This window comes from Maylandia zebra, unplaced genomic scaffold (genome assembly GCF_041146795.1).
Source record: "Maylandia zebra isolate NMK-2024a unplaced genomic scaffold, Mzebra_GT3a scaffold26, whole genome shotgun sequence".
NCBI classification, from domain to species: domain Eukaryota; kingdom Metazoa; phylum Chordata; class Actinopteri; order Cichliformes; family Cichlidae; genus Maylandia; species Maylandia zebra.
This window is the reverse complement of record NW_027490056.1, coordinates 208,087-224,300: the sequence shown is the minus strand read 5'-3', so window position 1 is coordinate 224,300 and position 16,214 is coordinate 208,087. Positions and strand designations below refer to the sequence as shown.

Here is a 16,214-nt window from a genome sequence, read left to right as displayed (position 1 = left end):
GTTGGTTTTGCACCTGATGGATCTGAGCCTTTTTCCAGAGGGCAGGATGTTGAAGAGGTGGTGGTTAGGATGGAGGTGGTCCTTTATAATTGCCCTGGCTCTGGAGAGACATCTTGAGCTGGCAATTAAGTCCAGGGAGGGGAGTGGACAGCCGATCACCTTCTCTGCAGTTCTGATGACCCTCTGTAGTCTCTTCTTGTCAGCTGTTGTGCAACCAGCGTACCACACAGGGATGGCGTGCACCAGCACACTCTCTATAGTGGCACGGTAGAAGGACACTAGGAGGTCAGTCTGCAGCCTGTCCCATCTCAGCACCCTCAAGAAATGGAGGCGCTGCTGGGCTTTCTTCACTAGAGCTGATGTGTTTGTGGACCAGGATAGGTCCTCGGATATGTGGGTGCCGAGGAACTTAAAGGAGGACACCCTCTCCACATAGTCACCTTTTATGGAGAGGGGAGGAGGGTCAGTTCTTGTTTTGCGGAAGTCCATGACCACTTCCTTGGTTTTCTTGGTGTTTAGCGTGAGGTTATTGTAGTTACACCATTCTGACAGTCGCTGGACCTCATCCCTGTAGGCGGTGTCATCATCGTTGGTGATGAGCCCCATCAGAGTGGTGTCGTCTGCAAATTTGATGATGATGTTGCAGGGGTGCGTAGGGGTGCAGTCGCTGGTGTAGATGGGGTATAATAATGGACTCAGCACACATCCCTGTGGTGAGCCAGTGCTGAGTGACAGGGTGGATGATTGCTGGGTGCCAACCTTGACTGACTGTGAACGGTCTGTGAGGAAGTTTTTGATCCATGCACATGTGGAGGGGGGGAGTCCAAGTTTACCAGCTTGTCTATAAGAATGTCTTGGATGATAGTATTGAGCTGAAATCAACGAAGAGCATCCTTACTGATGTCCCAGGATTCTCCAGGTGATGCAGAGCGGAGTGGAGAGCAGTGGAAATTGCATCCTCTGTGGACCTATTTGCCTTGTAGGCAAACTGGTGGGGGTCGAAGCTGGGTGGGAGGCAGTCCTTTATGTGTTTTAGGACCAGCTTCTCAAAGCACTTTGCAACCACTGGAGTCAGTGCGATGGGTCTGTAGTCACTGAGGCTACTGATGGTGGTGGACTTGGGGACTGGGACTATTGTTGACAATTTCAGGCAGTGAGGGACAGAGGCATGTGTCAGGGAGAGGTTGAATAGTCTGGTGAACACAGGAGCCAGCTGGTCGGCGCAGGCCTTGAGCACTCTACCAGCAGCTTTAATGACACCACTCCCAAGACTTGTCTCAATTTTCAATTTTGTGCCTCCTCATCTCAGAATCAGAATCAGAATCAGAATGCGTTTTATTGCCAAATGTTGAGCAGGTTTACAACATTAGGAAATTGCTGCGGTGCTTCAGTGCAAACATGCTGTCATAAATTGCGCTTAAATAGACATGAAAAAAATAAAAGTAAGAATAAGAATTAAAAGTGCTACGTAGAAAGATATATACATGAGTGCAGGTGGTGATCAGTGCCAAAACATGGAATCATGCAGTGAACACAGCGTAGGGTCATGAGTTAGTGGCGGGGACAGTCGTACGTTTATTGTTCATGTGTCCAACAGCAGAGGGGAAGAAACTGTTCTTATGGCGAGAGGTTCTGGTGCGAATGGACCGGAGCCTCCTGCCTGAGGGGAGCAGGTCAAACAGACTGTATCCAGGGTGAGAAGGGTCAGCTGAGATCCGAGCTGCACTCCGCAGTGTCCTGGAGGTGTGCAGGTCTCCTGTGTCCTCCTGCTCGTGAGCTGCAAATCATTTTCAGTAAACCAAGTAAACCATGTTAAAGGATGTTTTAACTCAGAGGAAAGAGAGGAGAGGAGACTTGCTGCAGGAGGTATAATCAAGGATGCACAGATGTGTCCTTTGCAGAAACCTTTGCTTCACAACCCTGGTACACATCTTCTGCTTGCTTGGTCACAATTTCTGTTTTAAATATATCAATAAAACACCAACAGATAGTTTGAGTCTGTCCTGCCTCCTTCCTGCTCTCCTCACACAACTGTGAAAGACTGAACACAAACTCTCTAAACCCTTAAACCGATTTCATACTGTCAGCGTTCAACAATTGTGATAATAGTTTGTGTTTCTGATGTTTAACTGTCCGTTATTATAAAGTCAAACCTCATGAGCTCTGCTGCTGTTGTAGCCACACTCTCACCAAAACACTTTCAGTTCTCAGAAACGTCTTCAGTTCAACAATGAGGAAGAGGAGCGTCTCAGACCTGCTTTATGTTCTGTAGCTGCAGCTGTGTAATCAAATGATCTATTAGACATCAAAAGTCCAACTGTGGTGGCGGAGGTGTTTGACCCTTCAACAGAACCTTGTTATGTGCTTTCATTTTCTTACATTTTAAAGAAAGAGAAGCTGCATTAATAGAAACATTTATCTTAAACTTCACACATTCAACTTCCTCAGTCGTCTGTTTATTTTCAGGGAGTGAAACACATGAAGCTTAAGTTCAGCCTTCACGAGTACAATGAGGAAGACTTATAATCACACTTCTGTCTACTTCCTGGGTGTTTAGTGGCCAGAGCTTTTCATCACTTCCACTTTCGAACACTGTCCAGCTGATTGCTGACATCACTGGTCAAGTCCAATCGTCTTTCTCCCGGCCTTCTTCAAGACAATCAGCCTCCACTTCATGTACTTTAAATCTCCCTGCTCATCTTTCAATCTCCCTTCCAGACATGTTACTCAGCGCTCCATCCAATTCTCCATCTTAACCACCACCATGTCTGGACTGTGGGGGGTCCTGCCTAAATTCTTTCATCAGCTGGAATCCAATCAGCCGTGAAGGCCATCAGAGTCCAATCACCAAATAGCTTGACTGGATTCTGTTTATCAGTTAATCATCTTCAATTCATCCTAACAATCAGTATTTAAATCACTGTCAGTCTGTCACAAATGCTCTGTGGGAATAGACACAAAGTGCACCTGCTGAATGTGATTTCTCATTACAATAAATTATGTTTATAAAAATCATGAATTTCAGACACATGAAAAGCTGACATACTCAACCTATGAAACATTATCATCAGCAAAAATAACAACTGGATCCCTAAAGCTGTGATGAGGAAGTGACATCTCACTGATGACAGGAAGTACAAACAGTCTTACAGAGTCATCAGTTCAGAGGGTGTGACAGTCGAGATCAAGAACAAGAAAGAAGTGAGACAGAGAAGCACGATGGATGAATTCAGATGGATTCAAATGTTTTCATGTCTGATGCTCATGATTCAGATTGCAGGTAAGAAGACAGGAAACATTTAAATAGCAGTCAAACTAAATATTGTTCATATTATTACAGTCAACAACCTTTACAGTAAATAAGACAGCTGAGCATGCTCTGTTTATGAACTTGTGTCTAAAATATCTTCACTCTAACTGTAAAAGTGCTGTATTCTAATGTCTATCATATTTCTCTTCAATCTTCTCAACAGTATCTGTAACTGAAGCCTCCATGTTTATGAAAGTTGGAGATGACGTCACTCTGCCTTGTGTGAATGTGATAGATGAGCAGAATAACTGTGATGGGACTACGTAGAGCTGATCACACTTGGACAGATTGGTGAACAAGCTAAAACTAAATCAGACAGACTGAGTTACAGTGAACTGTTCTCTGCTCATAAAGAAGCTCACAGTCGAGGATGTTGGTTTTTATTACTGTCGACAATACGAAGTCAAAGAAACACCATCTAAACACACTCAGGTTCATCAGTCTTTGGCTCGTCTCTCTGTTATTACCTGTGAGTATTTACATCAAAATAGTTTTAGCTCAAATTCTTCTTGGAACAAAAACACATTAATTATATTTATAATAATTAAACAATAATCAGTTAAAGTGTCCTAATACACGTTTTTGTGTCTCACATTGTTACATTATGTTCACCAGTGACTGAACATAAGGACACTGATACGGTGACGTTAAGCTGCTCTGTGCTGACATATGAACAGTGTCATCACACAGTGAAGTGGCTGCTTACAGGTCGAGATGTGGACAAAGAGAACAAACAATTAGTGACTTCACAGACTCACTGCGCTGCCACTGTGTCTGTTCTGAAGAATAATTTTTTGTACTCATAAAACAGTGAAGTGTGAAGTGACTGATACTGAAACAGGAGAAGTGCAGCTGTTTACCTTCAGCCGTCAGACCTCAGGTGAGGAAACAGGTGAGATCATGATCAACTATTTAATACGACTAAAATCAGCTGAAGCTTGAAGTTACAACAGATGAAAAACATGGAAAAGTTTTGTTGTGTTGTTTCATTTATTCAGGTGACACAAAAACAACAAAGAAACCAGCCAGAAAAACTGAAACAACCACAACAATTAAGACGCTTCTAAAATCAGGTGATGTTACTAAAACAAAGTTGACCAGAAATATTTATTTATTTTTCAGTTCAAAGTGGCCTTTTAATGTGATTTACTGCACATGAAAAATACTTTCTCTCTTTTTTTAACTTCTAATTTCAGATGATACAACAGCAAAAACTGTGGAAAGTGAAAACACGACACCAAACAACAAATCATCTGCAGATTCACAACATGGTAACTCAACCATGTGACTGCAAATGAAAAGTTAAAAATATTTTTAAAAAAGTTAAAAAGTAGAATATATTTTACTTGTAAATTATATTTTACTTTTTGTGTTTCTATTTTGGACTTTATATTTTTATATCAGATGTTTAATTACATTTATGTACATTTAGCTGAGTGACAGTCAGACATGTATCCTACAGGAAACATAAGATGGAAACTTTTGGTCTGAACATGTTTTCACTTTTGTATTAAACATAAATATTAAACATAAATATTTGTCTCTGAGTATCATGGCTGTGGGTGGAGATGTATTTATTTATTTAATCACTGTCTGTGAGAAAAATCACACGTCTGAACTCAAACGTTTCTGTTCATCAGATATTTAGACAGGAATAACTGACTTTGGTTCACATAATGTGAATGAAAGCAAATGTCTCTGATTATGTGCGTCTGTATTTTCTTCTTCATATAACTTTTCACCAGCTGACTGTGTAAACATGGCAGCCATCTTTAGCCTTTTTCCATATTTTAAACTAGAAAATGCTTTTGAATTTGAGTCCCTCAAACTTTCAGGTGTTTAACTTTATTGTGTACTTTACATTTAAATATTACATAATAAATAATTTAAACAGAAAACTGCAAAGAAGTCATGTGAATAATTAGAAGTTTTGATTCACTTTTTTCAGATTTTGTATCTTTGAGGTTCATAATTGTCTCTGTGGGATTGGCAGCACTTTTAATAACAGCTGTGACAGTCAACATGTGGAGAAAAACTAAAGGTAAATTTAATCATGAGAAGTTTGAATGATTTTGAATTTTTATTTTAATATTAAATTGACTTTCTTCTCATTTTAGGGAAGAAAACACAGATGGATGAAAACACAGTGAGTACAAAACTCAGTAATCCAACAGAACAAAAACTTCTAAATGTTTGTTTCTGATGCTGTAAACAACATTTCACAGATGATTTTGAATTTGTTGAGCTAAATGTGGTTCAGCAGAGGACTGAGAGTCAGAAGTTTATAAGTGAAAGGTTGTTGGTTTGAACCCCACATGTGAGGGTTTGTCTTGGGAAAGTGGATCATTGATGCTGTCATCTGCCTTTAAATCACTGAAATTATTATTAAATATTTGTGATAAAGTTGTTAAGCTTGTCCCAGCAGCTGACACACTGAAAGAAAACCAGCGGGATGCAAAGCAAAAGAATTTGAACAACAAATCACGAATTAACAAAACGCGACGCACCCCACTGCGCAAGGTGACGTCAGAGTGACGTCTTGTACACGTCAGTCCACTGAAGGGTTGTTTTGGAACGTCAGGCGACGTTTTTTTTCTGATGTCTACTAAACGTCAAGTGTTGACATCTGTAGGGTCTCCGTGTACGGGCTGTTTATAGTCCAAATTTGGTTGTGGACGTTGTTTCATTGTCAAACTCAGACTCAGTGTAGACGTCATTTTTATGCTGCTTCTATGAGCTCTGTGGTCCCATGTTTCCAGAGGGTGGAGGACATGGTTTCAATAGGCCACCAGCTGATTTTACTGTAGCTTTATTTATAGCTTTGTCTGTCTCCAGTCATCATCTGTGGCTGAGACAATGAAATGAAGTTATTAGAAAATGATCTGGAACAGTATTTGAAATTGGACCAGATCATACCAGTTATGTATGAAGGAATGCCGAGAGGTCAGCGAGCATCTCCACGATGGCGAGGGATCTGGAACTAAGACTAAAGTGAGCAGCTGCTCGGTGGATTTCGAGCAGATACTCCAGTTCATACATACACACTTCTACAAACTTCTCGTACTTTCCATTACAAATTCTCACAGTCCAGCTCTGATCACAACCACATTCAGTGGCTTTTACAATCGTGAGCGCTTCATAATAAACAGGATACTTGTAAGAATAAATCATATATAATGCAAATGCTCTTTTAAACTTATTAAACACATTGTACCCCTTTTAAAAGTCATTCCATTTTTTTCTCTAAAGGCTTAAACCATTATTATTTTAAATTTTAAGAAGGATTTCAAAAATGTGTAATATTTTAACACATTTCAATAAATGACCATTTTAACCTGGTTACAAACAAATAAGTTGATTAATTGAAATAAATGAACTAGTTTAAAAAAACAGGAAAATGTCAAACAACATAAACAACCCACATGCACTGAATAAATAAATACGCTAACACATAATAAATCATGTTTGTTTATAAATAATCTGTATTCATATGTGTCATGTTGATAACAACAATGTTGATATTTGTAAATAAAAGATTACATCTATTAATCATGTACATTTCCTGTCATAGACGTCCTCAGGTGGTGGTGGTGAAGGGCTGGGGTGGGTACTCCCTTGCAGTCTTGGGATGTGCTGCATTTTGTGCTCATGGCTGCAGGTGCTCCTGGTTGGGTGGCTGGGCTCTTCTTCCACTTGCAGGGCCTGGAGCCCAGTTTTTGGCTGGGTCTCTTCCTGGTTGGGAGTGGTCTAAGCCCCCCGTGGCTGCTTCACTCTGTTGGGTGGGTTGGCCTGCATCAGTATGTCCCAGTTGTCTCTCTGGGGCTCTTCAATGCACGCAGGCCCTTTTTTGGAGATGGGGGGAAGGGGGCATCAATTGCTGGCTGAAGCTTGTCTCAGACTCAGGCTAGTTTGCTAGTTTGACCTTTTTGTGTGTGTCTGTTGTCAAGTGTGAAAATAACTGTGGTTGGGATGCAGTCCCATGACTTGGGACTCATCTAAATGCTCTCAACTGGTATTTGCAGTGGGAGCAACAGGTGGGGGGCAACAGGTGCTCTTCAGGCACTGTGGTGCTCTGAGGCGTTGTCACTGTAAACTCAGGTTAGCAGTTGGTTGCACCCTGTGGCGGGGTGTGGGGAATGGGGTGCTTGCTCAGCCAATTGTTAGCTGTCTCTCTCACTCTTGGGGTAGTCTTCCAGCTCCCAGTCTTATATTTCCATGAAGGTGTGTGTGTGTGTGTGTGTGTGTGTGTGTGTGTGTGTGTGTGTGTGTGTGTGTGTGTGTGTGTGTGTGTGTGTGTGTGTGTCTCCAGTCACTGTGTTCAGGAGTCTGACGGTTTGAGGGAAGAAACTGTTTCGCAGTCTGGCAGTGAGGACCTGAATGCTCTGGTACCTCTTGACAGAAGGCAGCAGAGTGTAGAGTGTGTGTGTCAGGAGGGGGGCGTGGGCTGCACAGACAGCAGTGGGTTGGGCCATTCATGTGTCTTTGCCGCCTGTACTGGGCGATGACAACCCCTCCTTTTTAATTACATCTTTGCAGCTAATGACACATCACCATGCACCATATAGTGGCTGAATAATGACAAATATACCTTTATAATCTTATTTTGTTGGGTAATAATCACTAAAAGCAGAGTAATGGATGCCCAAAGATCACAAAATTTAGACTTGTCAGATGGTATTGATGTGTGAGAATGCCATTTTGTTTTTTAAAGGTGTGTAATAATGAAAACGATGGAGCAGTAAACTGTGAAAATGTCTGCTCTTCTGATGGAGTTTGACTGACCGTGCTGCTTCTGTCAGACCCACTGACCAAAAACATCAATGTCAACATCAACTCTTGTTTTGTAGTTGGACAACCATGTTAACATTCATTTTATCTCTTAGTTAGAACACCTCTGTGCAAATTATTTTTTGTTCAGTTGTTAAAACCTATGTGTTCTTGTTATGGACAATTTTAGTTGACTCCAATGTTGAGGTCTGAAAGGGATGGTAGTGCTTTTTTGGAGCACCTGACCAGCTCCTCTTCAGCAATTTATTTTTTGCCTCTGTGGAGCTTTCATTGACACCGTGATTTCTTCAGAATGGGACTGGTAACACTGGCTATAACTCATGCTAGTTTGTCTTTATATCAACTATATCAGTAATAAATGTATCTGTTTTATGCTTTACATCTGTTCCTTTGCATCTCGTATTTGTTGATGAGCTTATTGGGCTTTGAATATTAGTGTACACACATAATGTAATATGCAAATAAAGAAATAAACAGTGTTGAATAGTCTCATCAGGATGCTTTCAGAAAGAAAACTTTCAGGGATCACTAAAAAGGCAACACTCAAATGCAGGACTCGATCATAGAAGTTCAGGCCATTTATTTACATTAAATTAGAGTTCAAATAGAAGATCAACACTAGAGAAGTTCTTGGTTTCTACAAGTTAGTGTTTTCCACAAGTCCACACAGATTCTCTTCTAAGAACACAAACCAGCCCACTGCTCTCCATCAAGAGTTTCTCCAGCAGAGAAACGAGCAGAGCAATCCAGCAAAGATGGAACAACTCCCTTTTAAATAAAAATAGAAGTGGAACATAAAATGAGGAAGTGACTAAGGAAGTGAAATGTTGGATTTTTCTTAGTAGAAGCACTATTTTAGTCTTACTGACCGTAAGAATGATCATAGCCTGAAGACTAATTTCTGGGGGGGATGCATCTGCCTATGGCCCAGTGGCTGACAGCGTGGACAACAACTTGCTCCTGAACACCGTAAAGACCAAGGAACTTGTTGTGGACTTCAGGAAGAAGGCAGATGACATCCTGCCAGTCACCATCAACAGGGTCTGTATGGCAAGAGTCTCAGACTTCTGCTTCTTGGGAGTCAACAGCAGGAAGGACCAGACTTGCCAAACACACACTCCTGAGGTTGTGAAGAAAGAAAGAAAGAAAGAAAGAAAGAAAGAAAGAAAGAAAGAAAGAAAGAAAGAAAGAAAGAAAGAAAGAAAGAAAGAAAGAAACAAACAAACAAACAAACAAACAAACAAACAAACAAACAAACAAACTACTTTCTGAGGGTTCTCAGACAGAATAACATCCCTGAGAAACTGTTGGTGTCCTCTTATCGCTGCCGGGGCCGGTCCGTGAGTCATTTGGTACCTAGCCGCGAGAGTTGAGACTCAGGTGTGAAGTTTATGGTTTTCATGGTTTTTATCAGTTTTATCTTCTTTTTTCTTCATCATTTTTATCGTTAACTGGGTTACCCTGGGTCTTTCCCTGTGTGTTATGAATAAATCTTCTTTTTTTTGGTACCGGTACTGGTTTTATTTTGTTGTGTTTATCCTCGACACCTTAAAGGCCAGTCCGTGAAAATATTGTCGGACATAAACCGGTCCGTGGCACAAAAAAGGTTGGAGACCGCTGTCCTAGCAGATAGTCAGCTGTCCTCTCCCCTCACTTGAAAAATTGCACAGCTCCCATTGTCTCAAGAACATTAATTGAATCCTTCAAGACCCAGCTCACCCTGGTCATGTACCGTTTGAATGTCTACCTGAAACTAACAGACTAAGCAACAGATTTTATCCCCAAGCAAGCCATCACCATGCTGAACACTACTGAATTAGGCAATCAGATCCAATACAGCTTTCATGTACAATGTAACATTGTTACAACACAATCTCAGGTTTACACATTTGATGCTACGGTTACCACTGGTCTTTACATCAGCACCAGCAAACAAGGTAAATCATTGAGAACACAGTCTTGATCACTGTCATCAGCATGGATTCTGTTGTTTAATAAACACTGAAGCAATATGCAATATGAGTTTGCACAAGACAGAATGTCACACTGCACAATGTAATGTCATTGCTGGTACAAGTACATATTTCTATATATGGCAGTGGACAGGAAGTGTGCTGTGGCTTCAGTGGAGATAAACCTCTACAGCACATATTTTAATATCCTGTAGATTTACTCTAATTTACCTCAATTAAAGTAAGTAAGACTGCTGTCTCAGTTTGGTTAAAGAAGGATGTATGTTCATTTTTTCTTTCATATCTACACGTTTGTAAAAACTAAGGGAATACATATGACCTACCAACATTAAAAATAACCACAGCGTGAATGAAGAGGAGACAGGAAGTAAAGAAGATAGACATTTGTCTTTGACAAGTACAACAGAGTTCGCAAGTTGCAGTTATGACAAGATGAACAAAAGGCGATGATTGATCACAAATTATTCAACATTTCTCTGTTTTTGTTGCTTCTTTATTCAGGTAAGGTAACCTTTACAAATACTCTAAAACATAATTTTTACTTACTATCAACAACAAATTTTAAAAATACATTTTCAGATCTGAAAATAAACAAAGACACTGCATATTAGAGTAAATACTTTATTTTAGTCCAGTCTCATTATTTATATTTCTTTACTTTTTAAATCAACAGTAATTGCACAAAATGATGCGATTTATGCGAAATATGAGAACTGTTTAGGTAAACCACCCTAAAAAATTTCTATTTCATGTATTAAACCACAAAAAGCATATAAAGTGCTTTGAGAACTCAGAGTAGAAAAACGCTATATAAGAACTAGCCCATTTACCATTTGATATAATATATTTTTGGCCACTGTGACCCATGGGACACTGTTTTCCCTACTCAGCATTTCTACTTCAAACCAGGCTCACAGTGCATTATGCATAATGCAACTGTAGGAAAGGAAGATCTACATGTACCTACAAGTATTAAAATGTTTGGGGGGGGGGGGGGGGGGGGGGGGGGGGTGCTTCTGTTTAAAGGTAAAGATACATTTAACATGTAACAAATTTTTTCCAACTTCTTTTCAAATTTACTTTATTCTGAAATCTTTATGTAGACAGCTGTGCTTTTGTTACAGCAAAACTGAGTTTGGTGCACACATTTTTTTCTGTGCACAAGAATGTAAATTATCTGCATTTGCACAAGTAATGGTAATATTTTTGTTTCTCTTTCATGTTCTCAGGAGCACTTAGTGAAGATCTTTCGCTTGCCTTCACTGTCAGAGATGGAGATAAAGTCACTTTGCCTTGTAAAAATCGGTTCAACATTCATCACAACTGTGACACTATCACCTGGATCTTCAGAGATTCAAGAGGCACACCAGCAGTAGAGCTGGTTAATCTTGGACAAATCAAAGAAGAAGCCAAATCAGACAGACTGAGTGTTACAGCAGAATGCTCACTGGTTATAAAGAAGGTCACAGCTGAGGATGTTGGTCGTTACACCTGCAGACAGTTTAGAGGCAATCCAGGGAGACAGCAAGGTCCAGATGCTGTGGTTTATCTGTCTGTTGTTGTCAGTAAGTATTTACACCACAATATATTTTAGTTCAAGTGGTGTCATTGGAACAGCATATTTTCATTATATATGAAAATAAATATGTGTTCTTGCTTCGTTTTTCTCTTGCAATTCATCTTCACCAGTGACCGAAAAGAAGAACGCTGATAAAGTAACTTTAAGCTGCTCTGTGTTGACATTTGATCGGTGTAGACACAAAGTGAAGTGGATCCATAACAGAAGAGATCTGGATAGAGATTACTCAAATTTAAAAACATCACAGTCTTCCTGCTCTGCTACTGTGACATTTCTGAACCTTACATATGGTCACATATCAAGTTCTGACTTTAAGTGTAGCTTAAAAAGAACAGAAAATAACAAAGAGCAGCTTTTTACCTTCAGCCATCATTCATCAGGTAAGAAACCAGGAGAGGTTCTGAAGAGCTTATTAAATGAATTCACATTATTTTGTCTAAATACCTAAGATATTATCTTGTTTTATTAATCTGAAGATTTAATCGACTGAATATACAGAAAGTTTTCTAATGAAAGGGCCACTGAATTTTGTTTTTTGTTCAGGTGAAGAAACAAATACAGCAACAACAGTTAAATTAGACACAGTGACTACAATAAAAGTGCTGGAAATGGATGGTTCAACAAACTTACCAGGTAATGTCAACAATATTCTGTATCAATTTTTCAGCAAAGTCTTTTTCTTTCTGAATTTTAGGAGAAAATGTTTGTTGTTGTTAGTGAATGAGCAAAGTTTAATCAAAAGTCATTCAGACTGGTGTTAGTAATGACTTCATTTATGGGTTTTAATTTACAATATTACATATACAAAGCAAACTCTTACAGCTTCCTAATGAGTAGTTGCCAGAGTTTTGTTTCTTTGTTCAGATGAAGATACATAAACAAATCATTTAACTGTTATAGAACATACAGAATGAAAGATCCTTTCAATTTTATTCTTTTGTTTTTGGTGAAGAAATATATGCAGCAGCAACAATTAAATTGGAAATAATGACTGAATCTGGCATTAAAGGAGGTCTGACAACAAAACAGCTGAAAATCATGAATGGTTTGAGAAAATTACCAGGTAATGGCAACAATATCTCTCTCTTTCTACAACTTCAGTAAATATTAAAGGCATGCTCTGATATTTCAGATGATGTACTTAAACATACATTTAAAATATACTTTTCATGTTTTCACTCTCTTCCCAGACTGGTCCTGGTACAGGCTTGCCATTGTGGCCCTGGGTTTAGTAGCACTTATAGCAGCTGTTGTTGTCGTCAGCATCTGGATAAGAGCTGGTGGGATTTATTCACATATAAACAGAAAGGTTGATAAACCTGGATTCTGTTTGTGGAAGTTAAAGTTGACTCCTTATTTTCTATTTTTTAGGGAAAAAAGCACAGATGGATGAAAACATGGTCAGTTTATTAATCAGAATGAAACAGATAATTTTAGATTTTTTCCTTCATTTGTGCCACGAGAACAACAAAACAGCACGACACATTAGGACAAGACAGATAATAAATAGAAAATTAAGCTGGAATGTCTGCAATAAAACAACCTTTCCCAATAACACAAACATGTCGGATTATACAGAAATTTTAGAGCTCACAGTTCTCCTCATGAAGAGGCGGCACTCATCAGGATCAAAACACTAATTCATGGCAAACCTGATAAAAGCTCACATAAGGATCAATGAATATCCATATCTATGCCATATATATATATATATATATATATATATATATATATATATATATATACACATATTTGCCTGTTTGTTTCAGGAACAGAATTTAAACTCTGCAGTAACTTCGTCTGCTCCAGGAACCATTCAGGAATCTGTGAGATCAAACATGTATTTGTTCACTTATATGTTGAATCTGCATTTTATACATTACTGAGCAGTCTTTATGTTGTCTTCACTGTGCAGGCTGATCTTCAAGATGTTGTTCTCTACGCCTCCCTCAGCTACACCGAGACCACCTACAGGTGTCCAGGTCTTCAGGTAATTTGATTGTTAAGGTTGCGGGGTTTCTCCTCCTACTGATCCCTGTCGGTAGTTACTGCTTACCCATTGGTTTTAGGGAACATGGCTGGAAGATCTGGCGTAGTTATTGACCTATCTCCTGGGGTATCCTCTGGTGCAACACGTTCTCACTCTTTAAGCAGAGGAACCCTGGCCAAGCATCCATATATAGTAAGGAGTAAGAACCTTGTGGCAGGGCGTGGTCTGCAGTGCCGCTGCAGGGGTGGTGGATGCACCTGAGTGGCAACACACCTCGCCAATTTAAAGTGTGGGCTAACTCCTGTCGTGGTTGTTGGTGTGTCAGGCTGTGCGCAAAGAAGCTGCAGCTAAGGGTTTGTACAGCAACCAATGAATAAAGATAATGCAAAGCATGTTCATGTAGTGGGGTCTGCTGTGGTTACATTCCTAGACAGCCGGCCTCTGGCTCAAAGCTTTTCAGTGAAGTGAAAATATTGAACATAGACATTTTTGTGTTTTTCTGAAATAGTTATGTTATGGTGTGCAAGAGGAAATTATTTATGTTTGATTTAAAGAAAAACCCTTGGGAAATTTTGACAAAAATTTTACATTTCATTGAGAGGCTAGTAATTTTGTCCTTATCTGTTCATATGTAAAAACAAAAAATATTAAAATAAAAAGAAATTGGCTCACAAGAGGAGCTGTAGAGAGTAGAATTCTTCTTGGTAAAGTAAGGCAAGGCAAGGCAAATTTATTTGTATAGCACAATTCAACAACAAGGTGATTCAAAGTGCTTTACAGAAACATTAGAAACAAAAACAAATAAAAAGCATGATTTAAAATTGATTAAAACAAGCAAACAAACAAACTAACTAAACACACACATTTCACACCTGTTCGCACGATCTGAACCCTTATCGTAAGGGGAGCTACCAGTCCTTCTGTGGACGAGCTACTTTCTATTTTAAATTCCCTGAATTTAAAATACTCTCTAGACCCAGCTGGGGAGCTACCCAGTAAGTAAATGTGTTTGTAACAAAAGGTTTGTTAAAGCTCCCAGACAGGGCAGGTTAGGAAACAAAAAGGAAAAAAAGAAAAAAGCTGTGTATTCTTTTTCAGGTTCCCCATAAAGAAGATGAAGAAGGTGAAGCTTTGACCTACATTATATGTTCAGTCTCTTCTCCTGGACCTGCTCCCAGCAACCTCTATGCTAGCATCAACAAACCAAAAGACTAAAAAACAGGAAAAAACACAGAATCTCTTTTTCTTTGATAACTTCTTTCTTTCTTTCCATTCTTGTGTAATGAAAGAGGGTTTCTGTTTTGTTAAAGTTCCCAGGATTTAACAACAGTGATAATATAATCTGTATTTTAATTTTTAATTTCCAACCCAGAATGTTGCACTATATTTTTTCATAGATTGTTTATTGCTTTATCAGTGTGCATATATGTGTTTGTATATCTGCAGTTTAGGCCTGATGATTTTATGATATTAAAAAGTGTTTTTCCATTATGTAAAATCCCAAGCAGCCAATAAAGGCTCCAGCACGTGAGTTTTATTGTCACGGTACTGGGTCTCTGACCCAGTGTTTTTGTTGGTTTTAGTTATGTTCTTTGTTTATTGTAGTTCATGTATAGGTTTCCTGTTACTTTGCCTTCCCCGTGTCCCGTGTCTAGTTACCCTTGTCTCCATGTTCCTTCTGCCTCCCCAGTGAGTTGCGTCTTTTGTCACTCCTGTCTCTCTGCTCCGTTTTCAGTTTGTTCAGTGTCAAGTCAGCGTCTTTGTGTTATATTTCCTGTTACTGTGACGTTCCCTTGTCTCATGTCAGTGTTTGTGGTTTTGCTTTGGTCTTTTCATGTTTGATTACTCCCACCTGCACCTTGCTCTTGTGTCTCATTCCCTCGTTATCCCTCAGTGTATTTAAGCCCTGTGTTTTCCTTGTTCTGTGTTGTGTTGTACGGTGTGTGTTTACCTGTGTGCACCTCTGTGTGCTTAGTTTATTTTTCCAGTGTAGTTTTGTATTGTTTCTCCCAGCCAGCAAATAAAGCTGTGTTTTTTTGAGTTTGCCCTTTGCCTCTGTGAGTCTGCATTTGGGTCTTCTCTTACCAGCACACAGCTAGTTCATGACATTTATTGTTATATTTTGTTTATTTTAAATAAAAATTGGTATATATGTATACATAGTTATTATATATATATATATATATGCAAATTCATTGCCTCAAGCAAATAAGCAATGTTTGCTTAAGATAACTACATTAGGACAACTTATCCATTCATGAATTACATTTTTGTCATATTTTATATTTGTATTTTGAAAACAGTAGCGATGTCAGCTACCATTTCACACACTTCACATGGGATTTTGTTGGTTGAAGGACCCTAATAGACTCTAGAATTGTCACCATAAGCGCTGCCTGTCTGTTTCGTATGAGCATAACAGTTCAGGCTCGGCTGTGTTGCATGTGTGTCAAGAAAGAAGCAAGCATGAAGAAAAAGGAAGTGTACCTAATAAAAGAAGGAGGAAAGGAACAAGGTTTATCTGGCAATAATTAATACATTGGGAAATAAAAATTAGCAGAAAAAACTTGTAAG

General features: G+C 39.1%; 1 protein-coding gene across 1 annotated transcript; it reads left to right on the top strand.

The window, feature by feature from the left end:
- The first annotated feature begins 10,302 nt into the window (after positions 1-10,302).
- Positions 10,303-15,819, top strand: LOC143416161 (uncharacterized). Its single transcript, XM_076881588.1, has 10 exons — positions 10,303-10,572; positions 11,301-11,636; positions 11,761-12,030; positions 12,194-12,283; positions 12,603-12,713; positions 12,841-12,930; positions 13,022-13,050; positions 13,420-13,476; positions 13,566-13,640; positions 14,739-15,819. Exons 1-10 carry the CDS (start codon positions 10,518-10,520, stop codon positions 14,853-14,855), a joined length of 1,230 nt encoding a protein of 409 aa, XP_076737703.1. The 5' UTR covers positions 10,303-10,517; the 3' UTR covers positions 14,856-15,819.
- The last annotated feature ends 395 nt before the right edge of the window (positions 15,820-16,214 follow it).